At 42.3% G+C, this 19,588-nt stretch overlaps 2 protein-coding genes and 1 long non-coding RNA gene across 4 annotated transcripts; 2 read left to right on the top strand and 1 right to left on the bottom strand.

The window, feature by feature from the left end:
- The first annotated feature begins 105 nt into the window (after positions 1–105).
- On the top strand, positions 106–5,319 carry grxcr1b (glutaredoxin and cysteine rich domain containing 1 b). Its single transcript, XM_035743146.2, has 2 exons — positions 106–4,815; positions 5,179–5,319. The coding sequence occupies exons 1-2, from the start codon at positions 4,387–4,389 to the stop codon at positions 5,242–5,244; spliced, it is 495 nt and encodes a 164-aa protein (XP_035599039.1). The 5' UTR covers positions 106–4,386; the 3' UTR covers positions 5,245–5,319.
- Positions 5,320–9,961: 4,642 nt separating this feature from the next.
- On the top strand, positions 9,962–11,144 carry LOC118362639 (uncharacterized). The gene is made up of 4 exons (XR_004821248.2): positions 9,962–10,007; positions 10,361–10,419; positions 10,829–10,892; positions 10,983–11,144. It is a non-coding gene; the product is annotated as an uncharacterized LOC118362639 (long non-coding RNA).
- A 150-nt stretch (positions 11,145–11,294) lies between these two features.
- Positions 11,295–19,566, bottom strand: dapp1 (dual adaptor of phosphotyrosine and 3-phosphoinositides). Of its 2 annotated transcripts, XM_035743135.2 has the most exons (10): positions 19,259–19,566; positions 13,401–13,523; positions 13,155–13,288; positions 12,875–13,005; positions 12,707–12,754; positions 12,558–12,620; positions 12,342–12,427; positions 11,829–11,916; positions 11,639–11,689; positions 11,295–11,554 (listed from the first exon to the last, which is right to left on the bottom strand). In XM_035743135.2, the coding sequence occupies exons 1-9, from the start codon at positions 19,309–19,311 to the stop codon at positions 11,666–11,668; spliced, it is 750 nt and encodes a 249-aa protein (XP_035599028.1). In that variant the 5' UTR covers positions 19,312–19,566; the 3' UTR covers positions 11,295–11,554; positions 11,639–11,665. The 2 variants fall into 2 exon arrangements, 1 of the variants encoding a protein (XP_035599028.1); XR_004821247.2 differs by having other exon boundaries at positions 11,295–11,689; positions 11,829–12,095.
- Positions 19,567–19,588: the final 22 nt, after the last annotated feature.

The following is a 19,588-nucleotide window of genomic DNA, read 5'->3' as shown; positions in this document are numbered from 1 at the left end:
GTCTGTATCCTTTTGGTAGAGATTGGTGGACACTAAACACCGTGCGGATATTACTACAGTAGTTAAGTGATTCACTCTTATTAATAATATACAGTACCAGTCAAGTTGGGACTCAAGGGTTTTTCATTTTTTTTCCTACTACGTTGTAGAATAATGATGACATCAAAACAATGAAATGACACATGGAATCATGTATTAACCATTGTAGGATACTCCCGAAGACTAGGGTACAGTGTGTCTGTATCTTGCATCCTGGTCCATGAAGCTGTTACTTTGGAAGATGTGGGAGCTGCACCAGAACCTGGCAGATGGAGCCTGTTATAGGCATATTATTTGTGGAAACCTGGAATAAGAATGTTAACATGACTTCATATTACTCAATTGACAATGCTTCTAATGTCCTGGGGTATACAGTGGGGCAAAAAATTATTTAGTCAGCCACCAATTGTGCCAAGTTCTCACACTTAAAAAGATGAGGCCTGTAATTTTCATCATAGGTACACTTCAACTATGACAGACAAAATGAGAAAAAAAAAATCCAGAAAATCACATTGTAGGATTAAAAAAAAACTATTTGCAAATTATAGTGGAAAGTAAGTATTTGGTCAATAACAAAAGTTTATCTCAATACTTTTATGTACTCTTTGTTTGCAATGACAGAGGTCAAATGTTTTCTGTAAGTCTTCACAAGGTTTTCACACACTTGCTGGTATTTTGGCCTATTCCTCCATGCACATCTCTAGAGCAGTGATGTTTTGGGGCTGTTGCTGGGCAACACGGGCTTTCAACTCCCTCCAAAGATTTTCTATGGGGTTGAGATCTGGAGACTGGCTAGGCCACTCCAGGACCTTGAAATGCTTCTTACGAAGCCACTCCTTCGTTGCCTGGGCGGTGTGTTTGGGATCATTGTCATGCTGAAAGACCCAGCCACGTTTCATCTTCAATGCCCTTGCTGATGGAAGGAGGTTTTTGCTCAAAATCCCACGATACATGGCCCCATTCATTCTTTCCTTTACACGGATCAGTCGTCCTGGTCCCTTTGCAGAAAAACAGCCCCAAAGCATGATGTTTCCACCCCCATGCTTCACAGTAGGTATGATGTTCTTTGGATGCAACTCAGCATTCTTTGTCCTCCAAACACAACGTGTTGAGTTTTTACCAAAAAGTTATATTTTGGTTTCATCTGACCATATGACATTCTCCCAATCTTCTTCTGGATCATCCAAATGCTCTCTAGCAAACTTCAGACGGGCCTGGACATGTACTGGCTTAAGCAGGGGGACACGTCTGGCACTGCAGGATTTGAGTCCCTGGCGACGTATTGTGTTACTGATGGTAGGCTTTGTTACTTTGGTCCCAGCTCTCTGCAGGTCATTCACTCGGTCCCCCCTGTGTGGTTCTGGGATTTTTGCTCACCGTTCTTGTGATCATTTTGACCCCACGGGGTGAGATCTTGCGTGGAGCCCCAGATCGAGGGAAATTATCAGTGGTCTTGTATGTCTTCCATTTCCTAATAATTGCTCCCACAGTTGATTTCTTCAAACCAAGCTGATTACCTATTGCAGGTTCAGTCTTCCCAGCCTGGTGCAGGTCTACAATTTTGTTTCTGGTGTCCTTTGACAGCTCTTTGGTCTTGGCCATAGTGGAGTTTGGAGTGTGACTGAGGTTGTGGACAGGTGTCTTTTATACTTGATGTTCCTCATCTTCCTCGACGTCACTGCCTAATAAAATCAAGCAGAATAGAAAATTCTAATTTTAAATTCTGATCTGATTTGCACTCCATGACTGTTTTAAAGTCAAACAACAATCATTGCATAACCAATATTTCATATATCTGCAAGCAAAACTATGGTTCAATCAGTGTGCACTTTCACACTTTCACTTGCCATAACTGAGATGCTGTTCCACTTCTTTATCCTCTACACTCTTTTCATCTTCGCTTTCGTGGTCTGCAGGGCAGCTGAGAGTTGACAACAATCTCTGATATGTCGACCTTTCTATGGTTCGTCGTTCTCGTCAATATCAGCTCTGGACTGTACCAGGCTGTCTGGCTGTAGCAAAGAGAAAACATAAAACACAAGGTAGCTAGGAAACTAGCTAGCTAACTAATTGTAAGTCAGATAAGTAGCTAGCTAGTAGACTTACCAGATCCAATATATTTGTGTTTTCTCTGCCTTTTCTGTGATTAGAATAAATAATTTAAAACATTTGATTTATATTACATGCAGTGTCACGGGAGTAACATGATGTATAGCCAGCTATAGATCCACACGGTGGAGGTGTCATAATACTCTTAAAACCTAGCGGTCAAACAGTGAAAAGGGCCTCCTGAGTGCCGCAGCGATCTAAGGCACTGCATCACATTGCTTGAGGCATCACTACAGGCTGAGGTTCCATGCTATGTCATAGCCGGCCTTGACCAGGAGACCCATGAGGTGGCGCACATTTGGCCCAGCGGGGTCCAGGTTAGAGGAGGGTTTGTCCCATCGTGCTCTAGCGTCTCTTTGTGGCGGGCTGGGTGCCTGCAAGCTGACTTCGTTCACCAGCTAGACTGTGTTTTGCCTGACACATTCGTGCGGCTGGCTTCCAGATTAAGTGAGCAGTGTGTCAAGAAGCAATGTGCCTTGGTAGGGTCATGTTTCAGAGGATGCATGGCTCTCGACCTTCGCCTCTCCCGAAGTTTGTAGGGGAGTTGCAGCGATTGGACAAGGCTGTAACTACCAGTTGGATATCATGAAAAAGGGGTAAAAGTACAAAAACAACATCAGGGAAAAGGTTCCAATTGTTTTTCCACCATTAATTTCCCATAGGGGCTTTTAAAAACACTTATTATATGGGCTGTGTTTTGTGTAGGCTTACCCTGGTGTGTCGGTTTGATAACCATGTAAATCTCAATTGGACAAGGTGACTTTTATCAATATATTCTGCTCTATTTACTCTCAGATTCAAAAATGCTAATTAGCATCAAAGTAGGGGTACTAAGCTAACATATGGAATTGTTTTCAGATGGTCATACCATGGATCATTTAGCTATTTGATTTAGAATTTTAGGACCCCTTTAGGTATTATTTTTTGAATAAACATATTGTTTGTAGAATGAGCAGCGATGCTCCTCTGGGTGTAAACTCTATGGATTTGAAAAATAGAAGTGCTCAGTAGAATGGAACCCCCTTTTACTGCGACACAACATACAGAAGGAAATTGTGTATGGTGCAATATGTATGTCCAATTTTTAAAACATCCTGAACATCATGCAATACGAATGGGCTAATTAACAAAGGGATTTAAAAGTGTTTTCTAATGTTGATTATTCTAATTATATTATTAATATTGTTATTACTATTATTATTAACAGTAGATAAATAATGTTTTGTTATTTGTATTACTGCTGTTACCATGATAACTATCTAGTATTCCTTACTTTTAATGCTGTTAACAATAATGTCAATGCTATAATATTATTTGTAAAGTCGATTAACTGTTTTCCTTTTTCCATATTGTTAAACAAAATTAATTTGCAAAATACATTTGCTCACAAAAATGTTATGAATTGTCGACCATTGTATAATTTTTTACCATCTTCATTGCGAGACTTTTATTTTGAAGTGAAATCTCTGTGGTCACGACCTTATTCCTTCTACGTCTGACTTATTCTTGCTGGAGACACAGGTAGACACGTGTGTTTGGGTTTTCCCGCAGGACAATAGGGTCACTTTTGGTATTCAAATTAGAGATAATCCACAATAAATATTTGACAAAAACGTATATTACACTAGATTCTATTACCAAACTCTGTGCTCGTACGTTGGCTGTAGTTGGTTCACCCAGACAGACTGTGTGATTTTATGTCGATGACAGCAAAGTTTTAGTTGGGAAATATTTTATCAAGGCCGTGAGGAAAGATTCCGCTCTTCCCTTTTTTAACGGAACCTGCTCTTGCTACAATAAAGGGATGCTCCTATACAACAGCCGCATGCTTGATAACATTATAATAGGTCCTCAAAGTTGCTGAAGCTTTCATCTGATGAGAGATTGTGGAGGTATGACACTGGGCACAAGAACTGGTGGGTTGTTGATCTGCAGTGACCTCTCAACTATGGTTGCCTATTTGGTCATATTTGACCAATCAATTAATTAATTATGCATCATGGGGATATCAGTTTACTGTTTGCCTGTTTTAACTGTTACCATGGCAGAACTTCATTTATTATTAACCATTTTGGTGTCTAGGTTTCTTACTTAGACCATTTTGGACTTAGATTTTACATGTCAATGAAAATTAACAATAGCAGAAGGGTATGGCTTAATCTTACAAGAATGCATCTTACTTCACTGAAAGAGAGATGTTGACCATGTAAAACATGTAAAACACCCTCTTGCGTTCTAATGGAGGGCACAACCTCAAGACAAGACAAAGAAAAGGCTCAGAGAACTGTAAGGTTTCGGGTGGCATCTGCAAATAGTGGTCGCATTTTAACTGAGGTTTTCAAGGATGACACATTGACATTGTGTGGCTCAGTGACAGACTCGGTTGACTCGGACTGCACCAGCAACTCGGAGAGCGAGCAGGTGAGCTCCCCACCAACCAGTGAGGCAAATGGGCATCTGTGTGGGCTGGTGGGCACAGCGCCGGATGATTGCGGGAGTGATCCGGATGACCTGCTTATGTACGCTAGCACCAAAAAGGGGCTGCTCTTTAGCAACAAGCGCATTAATATCTGCAGCAAGAATGGGACTGTACGTGGTGTGAAGAACAAAGTCAGTGCAGGTCAAGCGCTGTTCAACAACCTTTCCAACCTCTCCAACGTGTATACAGTGAGTAATTTAACAACGTTATAGTCCTCATAGCTATCCTAGCAGACTTGTGTTTACTTTAGGGAAAATTCACACAATGTCAAAACACATCATCATGAGACTTTTGGATCATGCTTGATTTAGGACATCAGGAGACTTGAAAGCAGTATACAACTTCAATGTATAAAACGCGGACTAATGAATAATATATGAAAAAATTGTTTCAGTAAAATTCCCCTTTTATAACAATTCACCTTTCTAGTCACACTTTACAGTGTGTTCCTAATACCTATGCAATTACAGGGTAACTACAGTGAAGGTACACATTGTTACAGTACTTACAACAGCATGTATCTGTTTCTTTCTCTACCTGCCGTCTTGAAGGGTAACCTGCGTGGCAGCCGACCTCATCTGAAAAAAATACCATGGGAAAAAGATGATGGGAACTGAGACTGGGTCTACTGACTCTGCTGGCTATTATAACACACAACCTTTGGTCTTCAAGATTTGTGTTTATGTATTTACTTCTGGGACAGTCACACTAGGCCCAGTGTCTCAATTACTCCCCCTGGTCCCTTATGATTTATGACCTGAATGGTTGAGATAATAGGGAATAATCAAGCAATCCTAAATCCAATATAGTAGAGATCCAAACCCTATAGTTATGAACAGACTAATCCTCTAAATACACCATTATTCTAGAGGCTGTGTAAATCAGCTATGCCAAACCCTGTATTGGACATGTGCTATTGAATGGATGAATTCAAAATAAAAATCTTAATGTCCTACAAATCTGTTTTTGATCAGTAAAAAAAAACACTTTCACTCAAAGTTACAAACGTACTTCACCAAGGAAAAGTTATCAGAATGGAGCATAATATTTCTTTGCTGATGTTTATAAATACTTTCTAAGGTTAAATGTTTTTGTAAGTGGTCTGCTTTGTGAGTGTAAATGAGATTAAATCATTTAAGACTGTATTCTTGGAAGAACAATGCATTCTTCATATAGTAAAACCATGCTTAACCATGCTCTTGTGCTATTGTATTTTGAAGACTAAGAACCATGTTGGTTTGTAAGTTTATACACGGGTAATAATTCCAGCTTTTTCTTTCATTTTCCAGTTGAAATATATATATATTTGTACCTTTATTTAACTAGGCAAGTCCATTCAGAACAAATTGTTATTTTCAATGACGTCCTAGGAACAGTAGGTTAAGTGCCATGTTCAGGGGAAGAACGACAGATTTTTACCTTGTCAGCTTGGTAATTCGATCTTGGAACCTTTTGGTTACTAGTCCAACGCTCTAACCACCTGCCACCCCAAATATGTTATTCTCAATGTATGTTTCTTCATATCCTGAATGTATGCTTTTTAAGACACAAGATACAGTGAATTATACTGTTAAAATCAATCTTAAATAAAGTTTTATAGCTTTTCAACATGGTGTTCGTTAGTTCCATAATTTCAATTGAAGTCAGTGTTGCATTTTGACACAATGTAACATTTCAAATTCCATTTATTGGCACATTCCAATGCACAAATGTCAACAGATTACACACCTAGATGACATTTTTCAGAATGTAAAGTAACTCCTATGGAAAAACTGAGCCTAATTTTTTTTTAAATATAGGAATTCAACAAACAAAACTCCATATATAACTATAACTCAATACCAGACTGACACCCATACCAGACATGTATTGCCCAATGTAGTGCTTCAGAAATTGGATCTCTGTTGACAGTCAGTGACAGTAGTGGCCTTCAGAACACTGTTAGCAAGGCAAAGACTCCATAGAGCAGGGCACAGGGGTACGCTAACAACAGCTGCTGACCCTCCATAGCCAGGGTGGAGGTGAAGATCTTGGAAGCTGAGAGACTGCACCAGCCAATCACCAGCAAGGCCAGGGTCGTTCCGATGATCCCTCTGGATGTAAATCAAAAGTAAAATTTGACAGAACAGAAATCAAGATGAGCAAACTGTGTTATTCTACACAATATTATTTAGACAACCTTTTAATTGTTTTTGGACTGGAAAGGCCTACTCGCTGTAGGGGAAAGACGACTGCAAATGCAGATAGTGCCACAGTGGGGAGGAGGCGGTAGCCCAGCACGCTGGCTACACAGCCATAGGACACAGTCAGGGAACCCATCAGGGTCAACAGGTTATAGATCATCATCATACAGCCGATGGTACTGATCCCATAGACATAGCCAAAGTGGGATTTGCCTGCCTATATAAAGAGTAAATACATTTTGTTACAGGACACTTTCAGTACAATACATGCACAGTTACATACAGCAAAGCTACAAATATTTTTTATCTGAATAGTAAATCATGATGACTTGGGCTGTGAAAACATGCAACACACACACACACTTGGACATAAGCTGCTGGGGAGGTTCTTCACCATGAGTAAAGTGACACCCAGAGCGATACAGAACAGAATAGGGTCAGGTCGGTCTCATTCATGATACTGCCATCTGCTGGGATCATAGGGTTCAGCACTGTCAACGTCTTCTGCCATATGTGCTCAAAATTCATGCCAATCTCTGCACAAATACACAACAGATTAATAAAAGCAGATGTGAAGATGAGAAGACCTACAGTTGAAGTCAGACGTTTACATACACTTAGGTTGAAGTCATTAAAACTCGTTTTTCAACCACTCCACAAATGTCTTGTTAACAAACTATAGTTTTGGCAAGTCGGTTAGGACATCTACTTTGTGCATGACACAAGTAATTTTTCCAACAATTGTTTACAAACAGATTATTTCACTTATAATTCACTGTATCACAATTCCATTGGGTCAGAAGTTTACATACACTAAGTTGACTGCCTTTAAACAGCTTGGAAAATTCCAGAAAATGATGTCATGGCTTTAGAAGCTTCTGACAGGCTGATTGACATAATTTGAGTCAATTGGAGGTGTACTTATGGATGTAATTCAAGGCCTACCTTCAAACGCAGTGCCTCTTTGCTTGACATCATGGAAAAAATCAAAATAATTCAGCCAAGACCTTAGAAAATCAATTGTAGACCTCCACAACTCCACAAGCAATTTCCAAATGTCTGAAGGTACTGCGTTAATCTGTACTAACAATAGTACGCAAGAATAAACACCATGGGACCACGCAGCCATCATACCGCTCAGGAAGGAGACGCTTTCTGTCTCCTAGAGATGAACGTACGTTGGTGCGAAAAGTGCAAATCAATCCCAGAACAACAGTAAAGGACCCTGTGAAGATGCTGGAGGAAACAGGTACAAAAGTATCTATATCCACAGTAAAACGAGTCCTATATTGACATAACCTGAAAGGCCACTCAGCAAAGAAGAAGCCACTGCTCAAAAACCGCCATAAAAAAGCCAGACTACGGTGTGCAACTGCACATGGGGACAAAGATTGTACTTTTTGGAGAAATGTCCTCTGGTCTGATGAAACAAAAATAGAACTGTTTGGCCATAATGACCATCGTTAACTGTACTTTAACTGTACTTACTCATCCTCATCCAAATAGATGGCCTATTGCGCTTCATTCTTTGGTCAATAATATACTGACACTACAGCAGAAAAGGCATGCCAGATATTCAAACAGCAGGTTTCACTCAAACTGCTAAGATCATAATTAGTTACTGGGATTGCCTTATTGAGTTCAGATTTCAAACCTTGAGGTAAATTCTGAGCAAGACCTCCTGTTATGTTGTCAGGGGAGAGAGAACATTTGAAGGCTGTGTGGGGGATGTACAAATGTGTAAATAGTTTCCTCTATTTGAGCTGGGGGCATGATAACCCCAGAGAAGTAGACTAAGTAGCCCACTTTCTATCTAATCTATTTCTTAATTTCCTATTCTCTATTTTCACTCCTTTTTCTATGTATAGTAATATGTCTTACGCAAATTAAGCCAGTTGCAGAAATGCAATGGTTTTGGATACTGGGTGCTACTGAACATAATTAACAATTTCTTCTGTTTACATGGCTCTTATTTTGAAGGATTTTTAAACAGCTTAAATCGGATGTTGCTGGCTCAACATGGGTTAAGACAGTCATATGATTTCCCTGTGGGCAAAGCTGCTTACTTAAAATAAAAAATATATAATAATTAAAAAAAAGGGGTAACAGTGGATTAGCATTCATACATTTACAAGGTAGTAATACATTTACATTTTGTTCTACATATGAAAAACAACCAAGTCCAGCTAACTAGCTAGCTACCTTGCTAAACCTAGTATCAGCTGGAGATAAATTAACGTAAACTCGTACATCGCATTGGTCCATACAATTGCCCTTATTTTAGTGCCCCAAAAACGTAATACTTCCAGATCAACTGTAATGTCAATACCATTGTAAAGCACAATTTCTCCCCTTTCCAACAGAATCAATTACATGACCTAAACGCTGCCTGTTTCTGCATAATTCAAGTAGGCACTGAGCCCCGTCGGGCCTTTTTAAAAATGGCGGGTGGGGAAGCGAAACTAATGCGTGATAGTGTGAGAGAGATGTTGTGTGGGAAAATTGCTTCTTTTCACTCGATCTGTCCAACTTATCACCTTATCACCTCTAAAATGTAAATAAAACACTATAAAGAGTTTTTATAATGTGTCATTACATACCTATTTGAAGGTTTGTGCCACATTTGAATCTGGTTTTTAGGGCGGTGCTAAAGTGATCTTAGAAGTAAACAGCGGCTTTGAGAATGATGATCGCATGCAATGATGACAGAAAAAAATACTAGGTTTCCCCCCTTACCCCCATCACTGTCCAGTTCTTGTTTTTAAAGGATGATAGAAGTGCTACACCTGGTGGAGAGAGATTGTAAGAGAAATAGTTGTTTTATGTGTGCTGTACGTTATGACATGACACGTCAAGATGTAACGAAGGATCAGTTTATTCAACTGATCTCCAATACTATAGAGCCATTACCATGTCAATCACCCCTTGAATAGAAACCTAGTTCACACCCCCACGTTAACACAGTCGCTACAGTCCCATTCATTTTCTTTATAGCCCGTTTGAATGTTGCGGTTGTGCACATTTGTACGGAATGGGGTGATTTTATTTTAGCTGTCAATGAAATAGCAAGGAAAGCTAGGAAGAGCATAAAAAAGACCTGCTGATATTCTCAACATTTACAGACATTCTTACCATAATTCAGTTCTCTTCTAGCAATTGACGGTGGAATAAAAGACAACATTTCCACCACGGCTGATGTAAGTATAAATTATTTGAACACAATCATTGATTACATTAATCTCTAGCTATCTGATGTCATAGCCATAAAAATAATAACTATGCCTCCCCCCACTTCTAAAACCATAGTTGCACCCCTGGTAGCTACCTATCTTGTCTCTATCTTGACACATTTTGCTGCAGGACTTGAAGAGATACTTGTACAAACTGTTACCAAGGTATGTTTGTTTGTTGTATGATTGTGTTCATTATGATTCTTCTGTTGCTGAAACCTAATATTGAACTTAGGAATCCCTAATGTGAAAAGTGAGGTTCAGTAGTTTGAATTATGATTAAGGAGTTGTCATGTGCTCTTTTTTTCCTTATCCACCAGTGTTGAGGGTCTTCATGCAATCATAGTGACAGATAGGGATGGTGTCCCAGTTATTAAAGGTAGGTCCTCCCTCACACCTATGTTTTCTTCTAAAAGCTAGGTAATTTAGTTGACCTTTTCTTGTCCAATGTGTTGTGCTCAGTGTACCTGATGCATTCTCCTTCAGTGGCGAAAAATAATGCACCAGAATATGCTCTACGGTCAGGCTTCCTCTCCACCTTTGCATTGGCCAACGACCAGGGCAGTTAGCTAAGGCTCTCTAAAAACAAGAGTATCATCTGCTACTATAACACATACCAGGTAAATAAAATCTGGACCTAACATATAAAGGCTTGGTGATTAGTTGAGTCAGGTGTGTTAGTGCTGGGCTAAAACAAAAAAATGTGCATTCCCTGGTGCTCCTCAAGAACAGATTGAAAAACACTGACCCATGTGCCTTGTTATGCTGACAAGTTCACTTTTTTCCAGATTGTGCAGTTTAACCGGTTACCGTTGGTGATCAGTTTCATCGCATGCAGTAGTGCCAACACAGGTAAGATGAAGATCTCTACTTTCTATCCTCTGCATGAATGAAGGCAAGTACAGCATTCTGAAGTGTTATCCAAACTGTTGTTGTTTGTAGGTTTGATTATCCGTCTGGAGAAGGAGCTTGTACCACTAATCGAAGAGCTATGGCAGGTAGTGGAGGTTGCTTAGGAGTGTATCACCTTGACAGCAATGGGACTATTCTGTGACAGAGTCAGTCATGAAAAAGGATCTACTACATATTTTTAATATCTCTATCATGCACACGCACCCACACATACAGAGAGCTCTGTTGCTGAAAGATACAGTACATGTTAGTGTCATGATGCTGTGTTTGTTGCCTTAATTTTCTAGTACTTGAATGTAACCCCTTCCTTTCTCATGTTTGTAATTAATAAACTGACTCATCTGTTGCTCATTTCTCTATTAAAATAAATATTTATTCACAGTATGACTGTTACATCTTGTTAAGTAAAATTAAGATCACGTGAATGTCAACCAGTGAAAGATATCAATCTAGAGAAAATACAATTCTTGGAGGAACTCAAGTCTATCGCAAAAAAAATACAATTAGATCCAAAACATTGTGCATGTCCTGAAAATGACATGGTCATTTTTCGATGGTCAAAGAGCCCCATTGTCTTTTGTCTTGGGATACCAGCCAGTCATCTGTGGAGCAGAAAGGATCTCTGAGGATAACATGAGTGACAAGTTACCAGACTTAAGGTAATTTAGTTCACTGTGAGAATATGCCTCTTTTGGCTCCTCCTCTTCATGTTGTCATCTTTCTTTTCTTATGTGTGACTGAAAACAAACATTCATTTTGTTAGGCTATTTTGCTCTGGCACTACTCCCATTAGTTAAGCATTTGGATTAAGGTAGCCAGTTCAAGCTTTGTTTCTGTTTTATACATTTTAATAGTAATAGTGGATTATGGGCTCACCAGTTTCCATCGTATTATCTTGATCCACTCATCTGCCTCCACACCACTCTTGGCACACAGATAAAATGTCCTCTCAGGGAACACCAAACTAAATAAGAGACCGAATGAGTATTAATGCTAGGTTTAATATCAACAGCTACAGAAAGAGATCCAGCAACAAAATAAAGTAGATGAGTGGAGGTTAGAACTTCTCCTGTCATCACTCTGGTTGCACTTCCTCTTATCTGCCACTGCCATCGGCCACCATGATCCATATTTTATATTCCTCTGTAAGCGGAAGTGAAACCAACAGATATGTTTAAAAATGCCCCCTGAGGTTTACCAAATTCAAGATTGAACAATGAAACTAGCACCAGTTGCAAAAAAAAAAAAAAAAATGAAGGGAAGGCTGACCTTTAACAGCAGTGTATTGTAGTCAAAATAGTATTATTAATTGTTAGTCAATAGTCTGTAAAGGCCTTAATCACGAGAGTTGGTAGGCCCACTCTTGGCTCAGTGGATTGGAGCTCTCACCAGAAGCAGTTGACTCTGTCCTTGGAGTAGTCAAACTGCACTGCAGAGCATGCTGTCAGATCCAGGGTGCGAATAGGCTCATCAAACTAAGACAGGAGAGCAAATGAGAGATGGCAACACCATCCTGTCACAATCACTGACAAATAAAATCTAGCCCTTCATGATATTACATCTGTATCATAAACCATGACTATCAGAGGCATGGTTTCTACTCACCATTTTGTTCTTAAAGTATTTGAGCTCATTTCTGTTTAATGTGAACCACCTCTGCTTCCAGTTCTGAAAAAACAAAAACAAATCAAAAGTCTTTCAACCAGAACAACAGTCCACTAAACCTGGTCTGTACAGCTGCCTATTTCTCTCACCTTTACGACTGCTCCTAACTTTACCAGATAGCCCTCCTTTGTTCCAAACTGTGAACAAAATCATTAAAAAAACAATATCTCATGAGGTTTGTGATACTTGACCTAAGTAATTATGTTGTAATGATTAACCCATGTTTGCTTCACTAATAAATGAGCTTGTGGTCATACCGATGGAGCGTTAGCCACCAGGTCGCTCTCTGTTCGTCCTGTCTGCATGGCGGTGTGAACCCGCACAGACTCATAGATGGACGGTTCTTCTACATGCCATGGATATGGGCATTTAAGGACAATGAGGGTACCTGGTTGAGTGAAAGATCAAGGTTCGGGTTAGTCTTGAGGGTGTACCAAGGGATATATTTCAGTCATTGAAAATATAAATAAACAGCAGGGAAATGGTTAGGTTTAGACTTTGGATTCAGTAAGGTCTGAAGAACTGGTTTCAGCCAACCTGTCTCACTGCCCAGCAGAGGCTGGTTGGCAAAATGGCTGACAAAGTCCTGGAGGGACGCAAACTCATTGAAGCCAAAAGCGTATCCACTGCTTTTCCGTGTCACATGGAAATGTTTAACTGAATCCTTGGCTCTGTATAAGGAAAGAAAAAAGCATGTGGTGAATGGGAATCCATCTGAAATGGGGCATGGAAGAGGGAGGGAGACGTTTTACTTTTTAAGAGGGACGGGATAGGTAGGCCCACCTGACAGAGAGGGCAAAGCTGCCAGGACCCTCATGACTGTTTCGGAGGAGATAGCTGCCATCTTTCCCATTGGATAGGAGGAGAGCTTCAGCGGCATGTCGGGACAGGTCAAAGTGGTACCATCTGGGAGGGGTGGAAGACAGACAAAGACAATCAGAGTATAGCATCTAACAGACATGCATCACTAATGTGAGTGGTGAGCAGACTCATGAAATCTTTAGGTTACAACCGTAACCCCGGTTCTCTGATAGTATGAGTGAGGTATTTCACTTATGGGATACCCCCCAGCGTATTCCTCAGAAGCCTTTATTACACTACGCCAGCCATGATTGGCTGGATGTCGAGACGTGTGCTTCGGGGAAGATTGTCCCTCCTACCCAATAAAGAAGGCCTAATGCAGCATCTGAGTCATTCAAAAATAAGCAACACCTATCCCTCGCTCATGCAAGGAGGGTGGTCTGGTGAAATGCCTCACTCATACTATCAGAGAACCGGGATTACGGTCGTAACCTAAAGTTCTCTTTCAAGTATTTGTTTTGGTATTATGGAATATACTGACTTCTGTATTGGCAGACTAGCTTATCCTGACGACCGACTGCCCTGTGCGATATTTCACACAAATGGGCTTTGCCCCTCAGAAGATCCTACACGTTAAACAGTATGCGCTAGGGTCGGTGCAGTGACGTCGAGCATATAAAACTTTGCAAATGTATTAGGCGAAGCCCAACTCACTGCTGAGCAAATATCCTGGCTAGATATGTCCTTAAATAAAGCCCAGCCATTCCTCTAGTAGAATGAGCCCGTAGGCCAGCAGGAGACTGAAGACCCTTACTTGTGTAGGCTAAAGGGATAGCCCCCACTATGCATGAGAAAGGGGTTGTTAATTGAGCTCTTTACCCGTGTGAGGTTTCGCCCAGGAAACAAACAACTTACGAGCTTCGCGGAGGCCAATGCTAGTAATAGCGCGGTCTTAAATGAAAGCTTCTTCAGTTCCACCTGTTCCAAGGGCTCAAAAGGTTGTTGGCATAGAGCATCCAAAACAATTGATAAATCCCATGACGGGACAAGCTGTATGGATACCGGACGCAAACAACGTGCACCCTTGAGAAAACGGGTGACAAGAGGGTGTTGCTCCACTGTCGTGCTCCCAAAACCCACATGACAAGCCAAAATAGCTGCTAGATATACCTTAATAGTAGAAAAAGCATTTTCTTTTTCTAATAATTCCTGTAGAAACTTCAGGATTACCGGGACAGAGCACTGGAATGGCATTGTCTGTGATTTAGTGCACCATTCCTCAGACATGAGCCATTTACAATTATAAAAGGGACCTGGTAGATGAGGCTCTAGGACTCTGAATAGTTGAAATTACATTTTGGGGAAGCCCGGCAGTGTTCAAGTTGAACCATTCACAGGCCAGGTGCCAAATGTTTTGGGTGAGGATGGAAAATCTCCTCTCACGCCTGTGGGGAGGGGTCCCCACATATCCGTTGACTGTTCTGCCCTCCTGGGTCGCACCCAAACCCGAGATAAATGCGTCTGTCGTGACTACTTTTCTGGATAAAACAGTGCCATCCGGACACCCTGTGACAGAAATGTCCGGTGTCTCCAGGAGTGCAATGCTACCATGCAGTCTATGGATAGCTGTACACGGTGATGTTTGTGACGTATTGGGCTGAGACCTAGAGAAGAGACCCAGTGTTGAAACACTCATATTCAAACATCCTAATGGGATGACTACTAAAGCTGATGCGATCAAACCTAGTAGCCTCAGGCATGTTTTAAAAGAGACCAGGTTCCCTCTGCGAAACATGCAAGGCATTCTTGGAATGTTCTTATATGTTCCACTGAAAGGCGAGCTTTGAATGAATCCGAAACTAGGAAAGAGATTGGAAAGAGCCTAGGAATCCTTGGAAAGAGATTGTCTGCATGGGAAACAGAACGCTCTTTACTGTGTTCATTCTGAAACCTATAAATGTCAGGTGTTCCAATAGAAGCTGACTGTGTTAAGACTTGGTCTCGGTTGCACGCATAGCAGCCAATCGTCTGAGGAAGTCATCAGCCGAATGCCCCTCTCTCTGGAGCTATGGCTGCCTCCATACAATTCCCTTGAATCAAAGCGGAGTGATAGCAAATTGTAGTCTGGATCCCCTGTCTATCGTTCCCTGTACCCAGATTTACATGGTGCATGCCCGCCAGTTCTCTCTCCGCTCCGAGAGAGGGCTGACCGGGCTTCCCCCCATAGATGGTGCAGCAGCACCATCTGCCAGGAGAGGGTGTAGGACAGTCCGCGAAGCACTTCGCATGTCCGGCTGGCCCGTAGCTGGAGAGCGCTTATGTGGCCTATTACCACAGAAGGAATGGTAGCCCCCTCTGATGGCGTTGTGGCGAAGCACCCTGTTTGTTTTGATTTTGTGAGAAACAACATGTCTGACTGCGCTCTGTAGCCTGGTTGCGCTAATGTTAACATTTTTAATGTGAACTGACATTGGGGAGTGTTTTAGACAAGACGTGGGCCTTGTAGAAGCATCCACCTGAACATGGTCTCTTCTCCTCTTTGGGCTGTACTCTGACCACCGACTTGGACCCAATACGCTGGAAAGAACACTGAGGTACCTGGGAACTTGCATCCTGGAACAAGCTCAGAATTGGCAGAGGAGATTGCCTCTGGCAATGGGGACATTGCTAGGCCATACCAGTCTTCCTCCTTACCCCTGGGTGGGGTTTGGGACAGGCTGGTTCCTTGGTGCCATGTGTGGGACGGGAGGGTTCTTAGACCAGGGGGCCTTAAGGGTCCAAGGTTCTCTGCTGCCCTGGGCTCTTAAAGGTCGAGGGGGGTCGACCTGCTGCAGTCTGGGCGAAGGTGTGGCGAGGCACAGGGCTGTGTCTTCCTGGGTAGACAGAGCTGGAGGGCTTCACCCTCAATCTTTTTCTCCTCGCACCATTTCTGCATCATCTCGATGGTGGAACCGTAAAGGTCTTTAGGGTCTACTGGAGCATCCAGGATCTTCAGTTTCTCTCTATCAGACACTGTGGATAGGTTGAGCCATCTAGCCCTCTCCTGGGATATCATGAGCCCAATCGCTCTTCCTGACGCCTGGACAGTGGCTTTAAGCAGACGCAGATTGAGGTCTGTGGCAATACAGATCTCATCCCACAGACCAGGCTCCAGTGTGACTGCTAGCTCATCCTGTAGCTCAGCTTGATATGCCGAGAGCATGGATGTAGCGCTGAGAGCCCTCACTGCTGTGACGCCCGACCTGTAGACCTTCTCTGTCGCAGAGGACTGGAAGCACTCGTACTTGGTTGGTAAGGTGGGGCCAGTCGAGGTCATGGCGGACTTCTGGCTGGGGTGTAGATGGGAAGCCACCAGGCGTTCGATGGGGGGGCGCGTGGGCAAGCCCAATCCCTGCCATGTCAACACAGTCCAATCCCACCACCTTGGACAGGGTTCTTGAAGGAGAAAGGTGTACCCCAGGCACAGGTAACCTCCTCCAGGCATCCTGGGAAGACTGATAGTAATTGCCTGACTGCCCGTTTGGCTTTGGGTAGCATCTTACCGGGACGTGGTGGTCTCTGCTACTGCATTGGGCCAGGAAATCACCAGTTTATTCGCAGTGCGTTTGCACACGTCTCACAGGTCCATGCCGAGAACTGGTGGAGATGGCGCCCCGCCTGCATGTCCAGTTTCGGATTCCCCGGCAGGAGGCTTGGTTTCCTAGCCTGAGGGGTTGAATGAGTCTTCGTCTCCATTTGATGATTCCGAAAGGAGGCTGTCGGAAAACCCTGTGGAGTCGTTATCGTCTCCAATCAGGAAGCCCGGCAGGGAGGCCGTAAGGTCGTTGCTGGAGTCCTCCAACAGTGGGGCAATGGCATTGAGCTGGTCACCCCAGCTAGCGCTAGCCGTCGCTTTACGATTCCCTGTTTGGATATCCATCACCTCTGGTGAGCAATTGGGGATGCCGCCCCCCCCCATGTTTAGGGTCCTGTTGACTCAGGCGAGCTTGGCGTGCCATCCTGCAACGGAGGCTCTTCACAGTGAAGAGGGCACAGTGTGGACAGGAGCCAGTGAAGGCTTCTGAGGCACGTGGCAACTTAAGGCAAGCGGAGCACACAGACTGGGTGTCTTTAGCCGATATCTTGTTTTCACAGGAGCAGATTCGTGCCAGGAGCTTCTCCTCGTTTGGGGTGGGAGATGCTTTTGTCACCATAGCTTGGATGCTATGTTTTTAGCTGTCACAAAAAAAATAGCGTGGTAGGCTAGTCCAATAACCCACTAATCGCTAGCTTTCTCCGTGGCACTTGTTGTGATGGCCAGATACCATTTCCGAAACAACAGGTTAGAGAAGATAGCTTGGTGGAGCTAGTAAAACTTTTCTTGTCAAAGTAAAACCACAAAAGCAAGCTAGCATGGTGACTAGCTTGCTAACGACTAGTCACTGTTTGGATACAGCTTACTTGGTTGTGAACGAGTTAGCTGTGTCACAGCTGTACCTGTTCCTCCCTCAAATAATTTTCCTCTAACTAAGGTGAAAGAAAAGGAAAATGGTCACCACCGCACAGTCCCGAGAATAGCGCCCAGTGAGCGAGTTGTAAGCTCACGTCTGTGGACAGTTTAGCTAGTTCTGGAAAATGCAGTCATGTCGAGGTAAGCTTTCTGATGAAAAGCGAGAAGAGGTGTTTGAATAACTTAGAGATGCTGCATTGGACCTTTATAGGATAGGAGGGACATCCTTCCCTGGCGCAACACGTCTCGAAGTCCAGCCAATCATGGCTGGCGTAGTGTAATAAAGGCTTCTGATGAATACGCTGGGGGCATATCCCATAAGTGAAATATTGAAACGAGAACGAGTCGTTGAGAGAACCACAGCAGACATGTCACTGGGTGTGAAGAGATATACCACTAAGGTGCAACAGACTATCAGGAAGTGCATGTTAAACCCAAATAATTATTGGCAAGAGAATCATGCACACTGTAAGATCTGAAAAGTAAAGTGCCACCATATAATGAACAGCTGCAGTGTGTGTGTATAAGAAACACTGACCGATTGCTCTCAAGTCACTTCACCATGCAAAGGCACTTTAGAGGTCACTTCATGGTTTGACCCACTTCTGACATTAAGACAAAGCTGTTGACCCCCAAACAAACAAGACAGCTGCAGAAAAAAATCACTAACTAATGTGGATGTGAAAGTTGGGTATTTGCATTGCAGATGGCAGAGTCGTACTTATTTCACACTTCAATAAACTCAACGCCAACGCCTGCACTAGAATAGGTACAACAGAATGTAATGTAGTGAGAACTTGAATATTTATTTTTCCTTTATTCAAAGGAGCAGTTTGGAATTCATACAACAATAAAGCGATCACTCCACTACTTTTGGGGTAAAGGATGGGGCTAGAGTTAGAGAAATGTAACCGCTCAAATTAATCTACGGAACTATGGCTGCAAGGACACACACCAGTTAGATAAAAAAAAAAAAAAAAAAAACTTTTTTAAAACCATGTTTTGAAACTATACCGTGTTTATATTGTTAACAAACAATGGAGTAAAACAAGTTCATATATTGGGTTCTGGTGGGGTAGGGTACAGTTGTAGTAGTTTATATTAGGCATTTAAATTATATTCTTGAAGATTCAATGGCTTTATATCATGCATTTTAAAATTGAGGTTGAAAACAATACTATGCCTAAAGGGATTTCCGTCTCTAGAACGCCTTTCATATATTGACCTAACGTTCCTTCCTGAACAATGCTAAAATGCACTGCCCATGAAGAATACTTTAATTTCCTTTTGACCAGGTAGGCTCTCAAATAAGATTTACGAATAGGCAAAATTATAATTAAGAAATTCTTACCCTAACGACTCCAACTCATCGTCGACACTTGGCGTATCACTGTAGTAGCTCATCGTGTAAACGATGGCAGTTCATCTGTGCGCTTCTCAGTCTCCACCTGTAAGGTCACCGAGTCGACTCAACATTCTAAAAGCACAGACCGAAATCGACACACTGACTGATCAAAATAAAACTACCATACGAGGAAGTTGTCTCGGCTTCTGGCTGGGAAGATTAAATTAGGCATGCTACGTCATTCCACAACAAAACAGAACATTCTGAAAGCCTACGGTATGGCTGTGCCGTAGTGATGTGCCCACTGCATCTCAAAGTCCACAGCTTGCTTGTAGG

The sequence above is a fragment of the Oncorhynchus keta genome, chromosome 29 (genome assembly GCF_023373465.1).
Source record: "Oncorhynchus keta strain PuntledgeMale-10-30-2019 chromosome 29, Oket_V2, whole genome shotgun sequence".
In the NCBI taxonomy this organism is placed as follows: domain Eukaryota; kingdom Metazoa; phylum Chordata; class Actinopteri; order Salmoniformes; family Salmonidae; genus Oncorhynchus; species Oncorhynchus keta.
This window is presented reverse-complemented; position numbering and strand designations above follow the sequence as displayed.

Bases quoted from the DNA above. Each gene is read 5' to 3' on its own strand.
- grxcr1b (XM_035743146.2), top strand. From the start codon at position 4,387: ATGGAGGGCACAACCTCAAGACAAGACAAAGAAAAGGCTCAGAGAACT. The intron at 4,816-5,178 runs GTGAGTAATTTA...GCCGTCTTGAAG, and splicing joins ACCTCTCCAACGTGTATACA to GGTAACCTGCGTGGCAGCCG.
- dapp1 (XM_035743135.2), bottom strand. From the start codon at position 19,311: ATGAGCTACTACAGTGATACGCCAAGTGTCGACGATGAGTTGGAGTCG. The intron at 13,524-19,258 runs GTAAGAATTTCT...CACCCCTCCCAG, and splicing joins GATGAGTTGGAGTCGTTAGG to ATGGTACCACTTTGACCTGT. The intron at 12,428-12,557 runs GTGAGTAGAAAC...CTCCTGTCTTAG, and splicing joins AATACTTTAAGAACAAAATG to TTTGATGAGCCTATTCGCAC.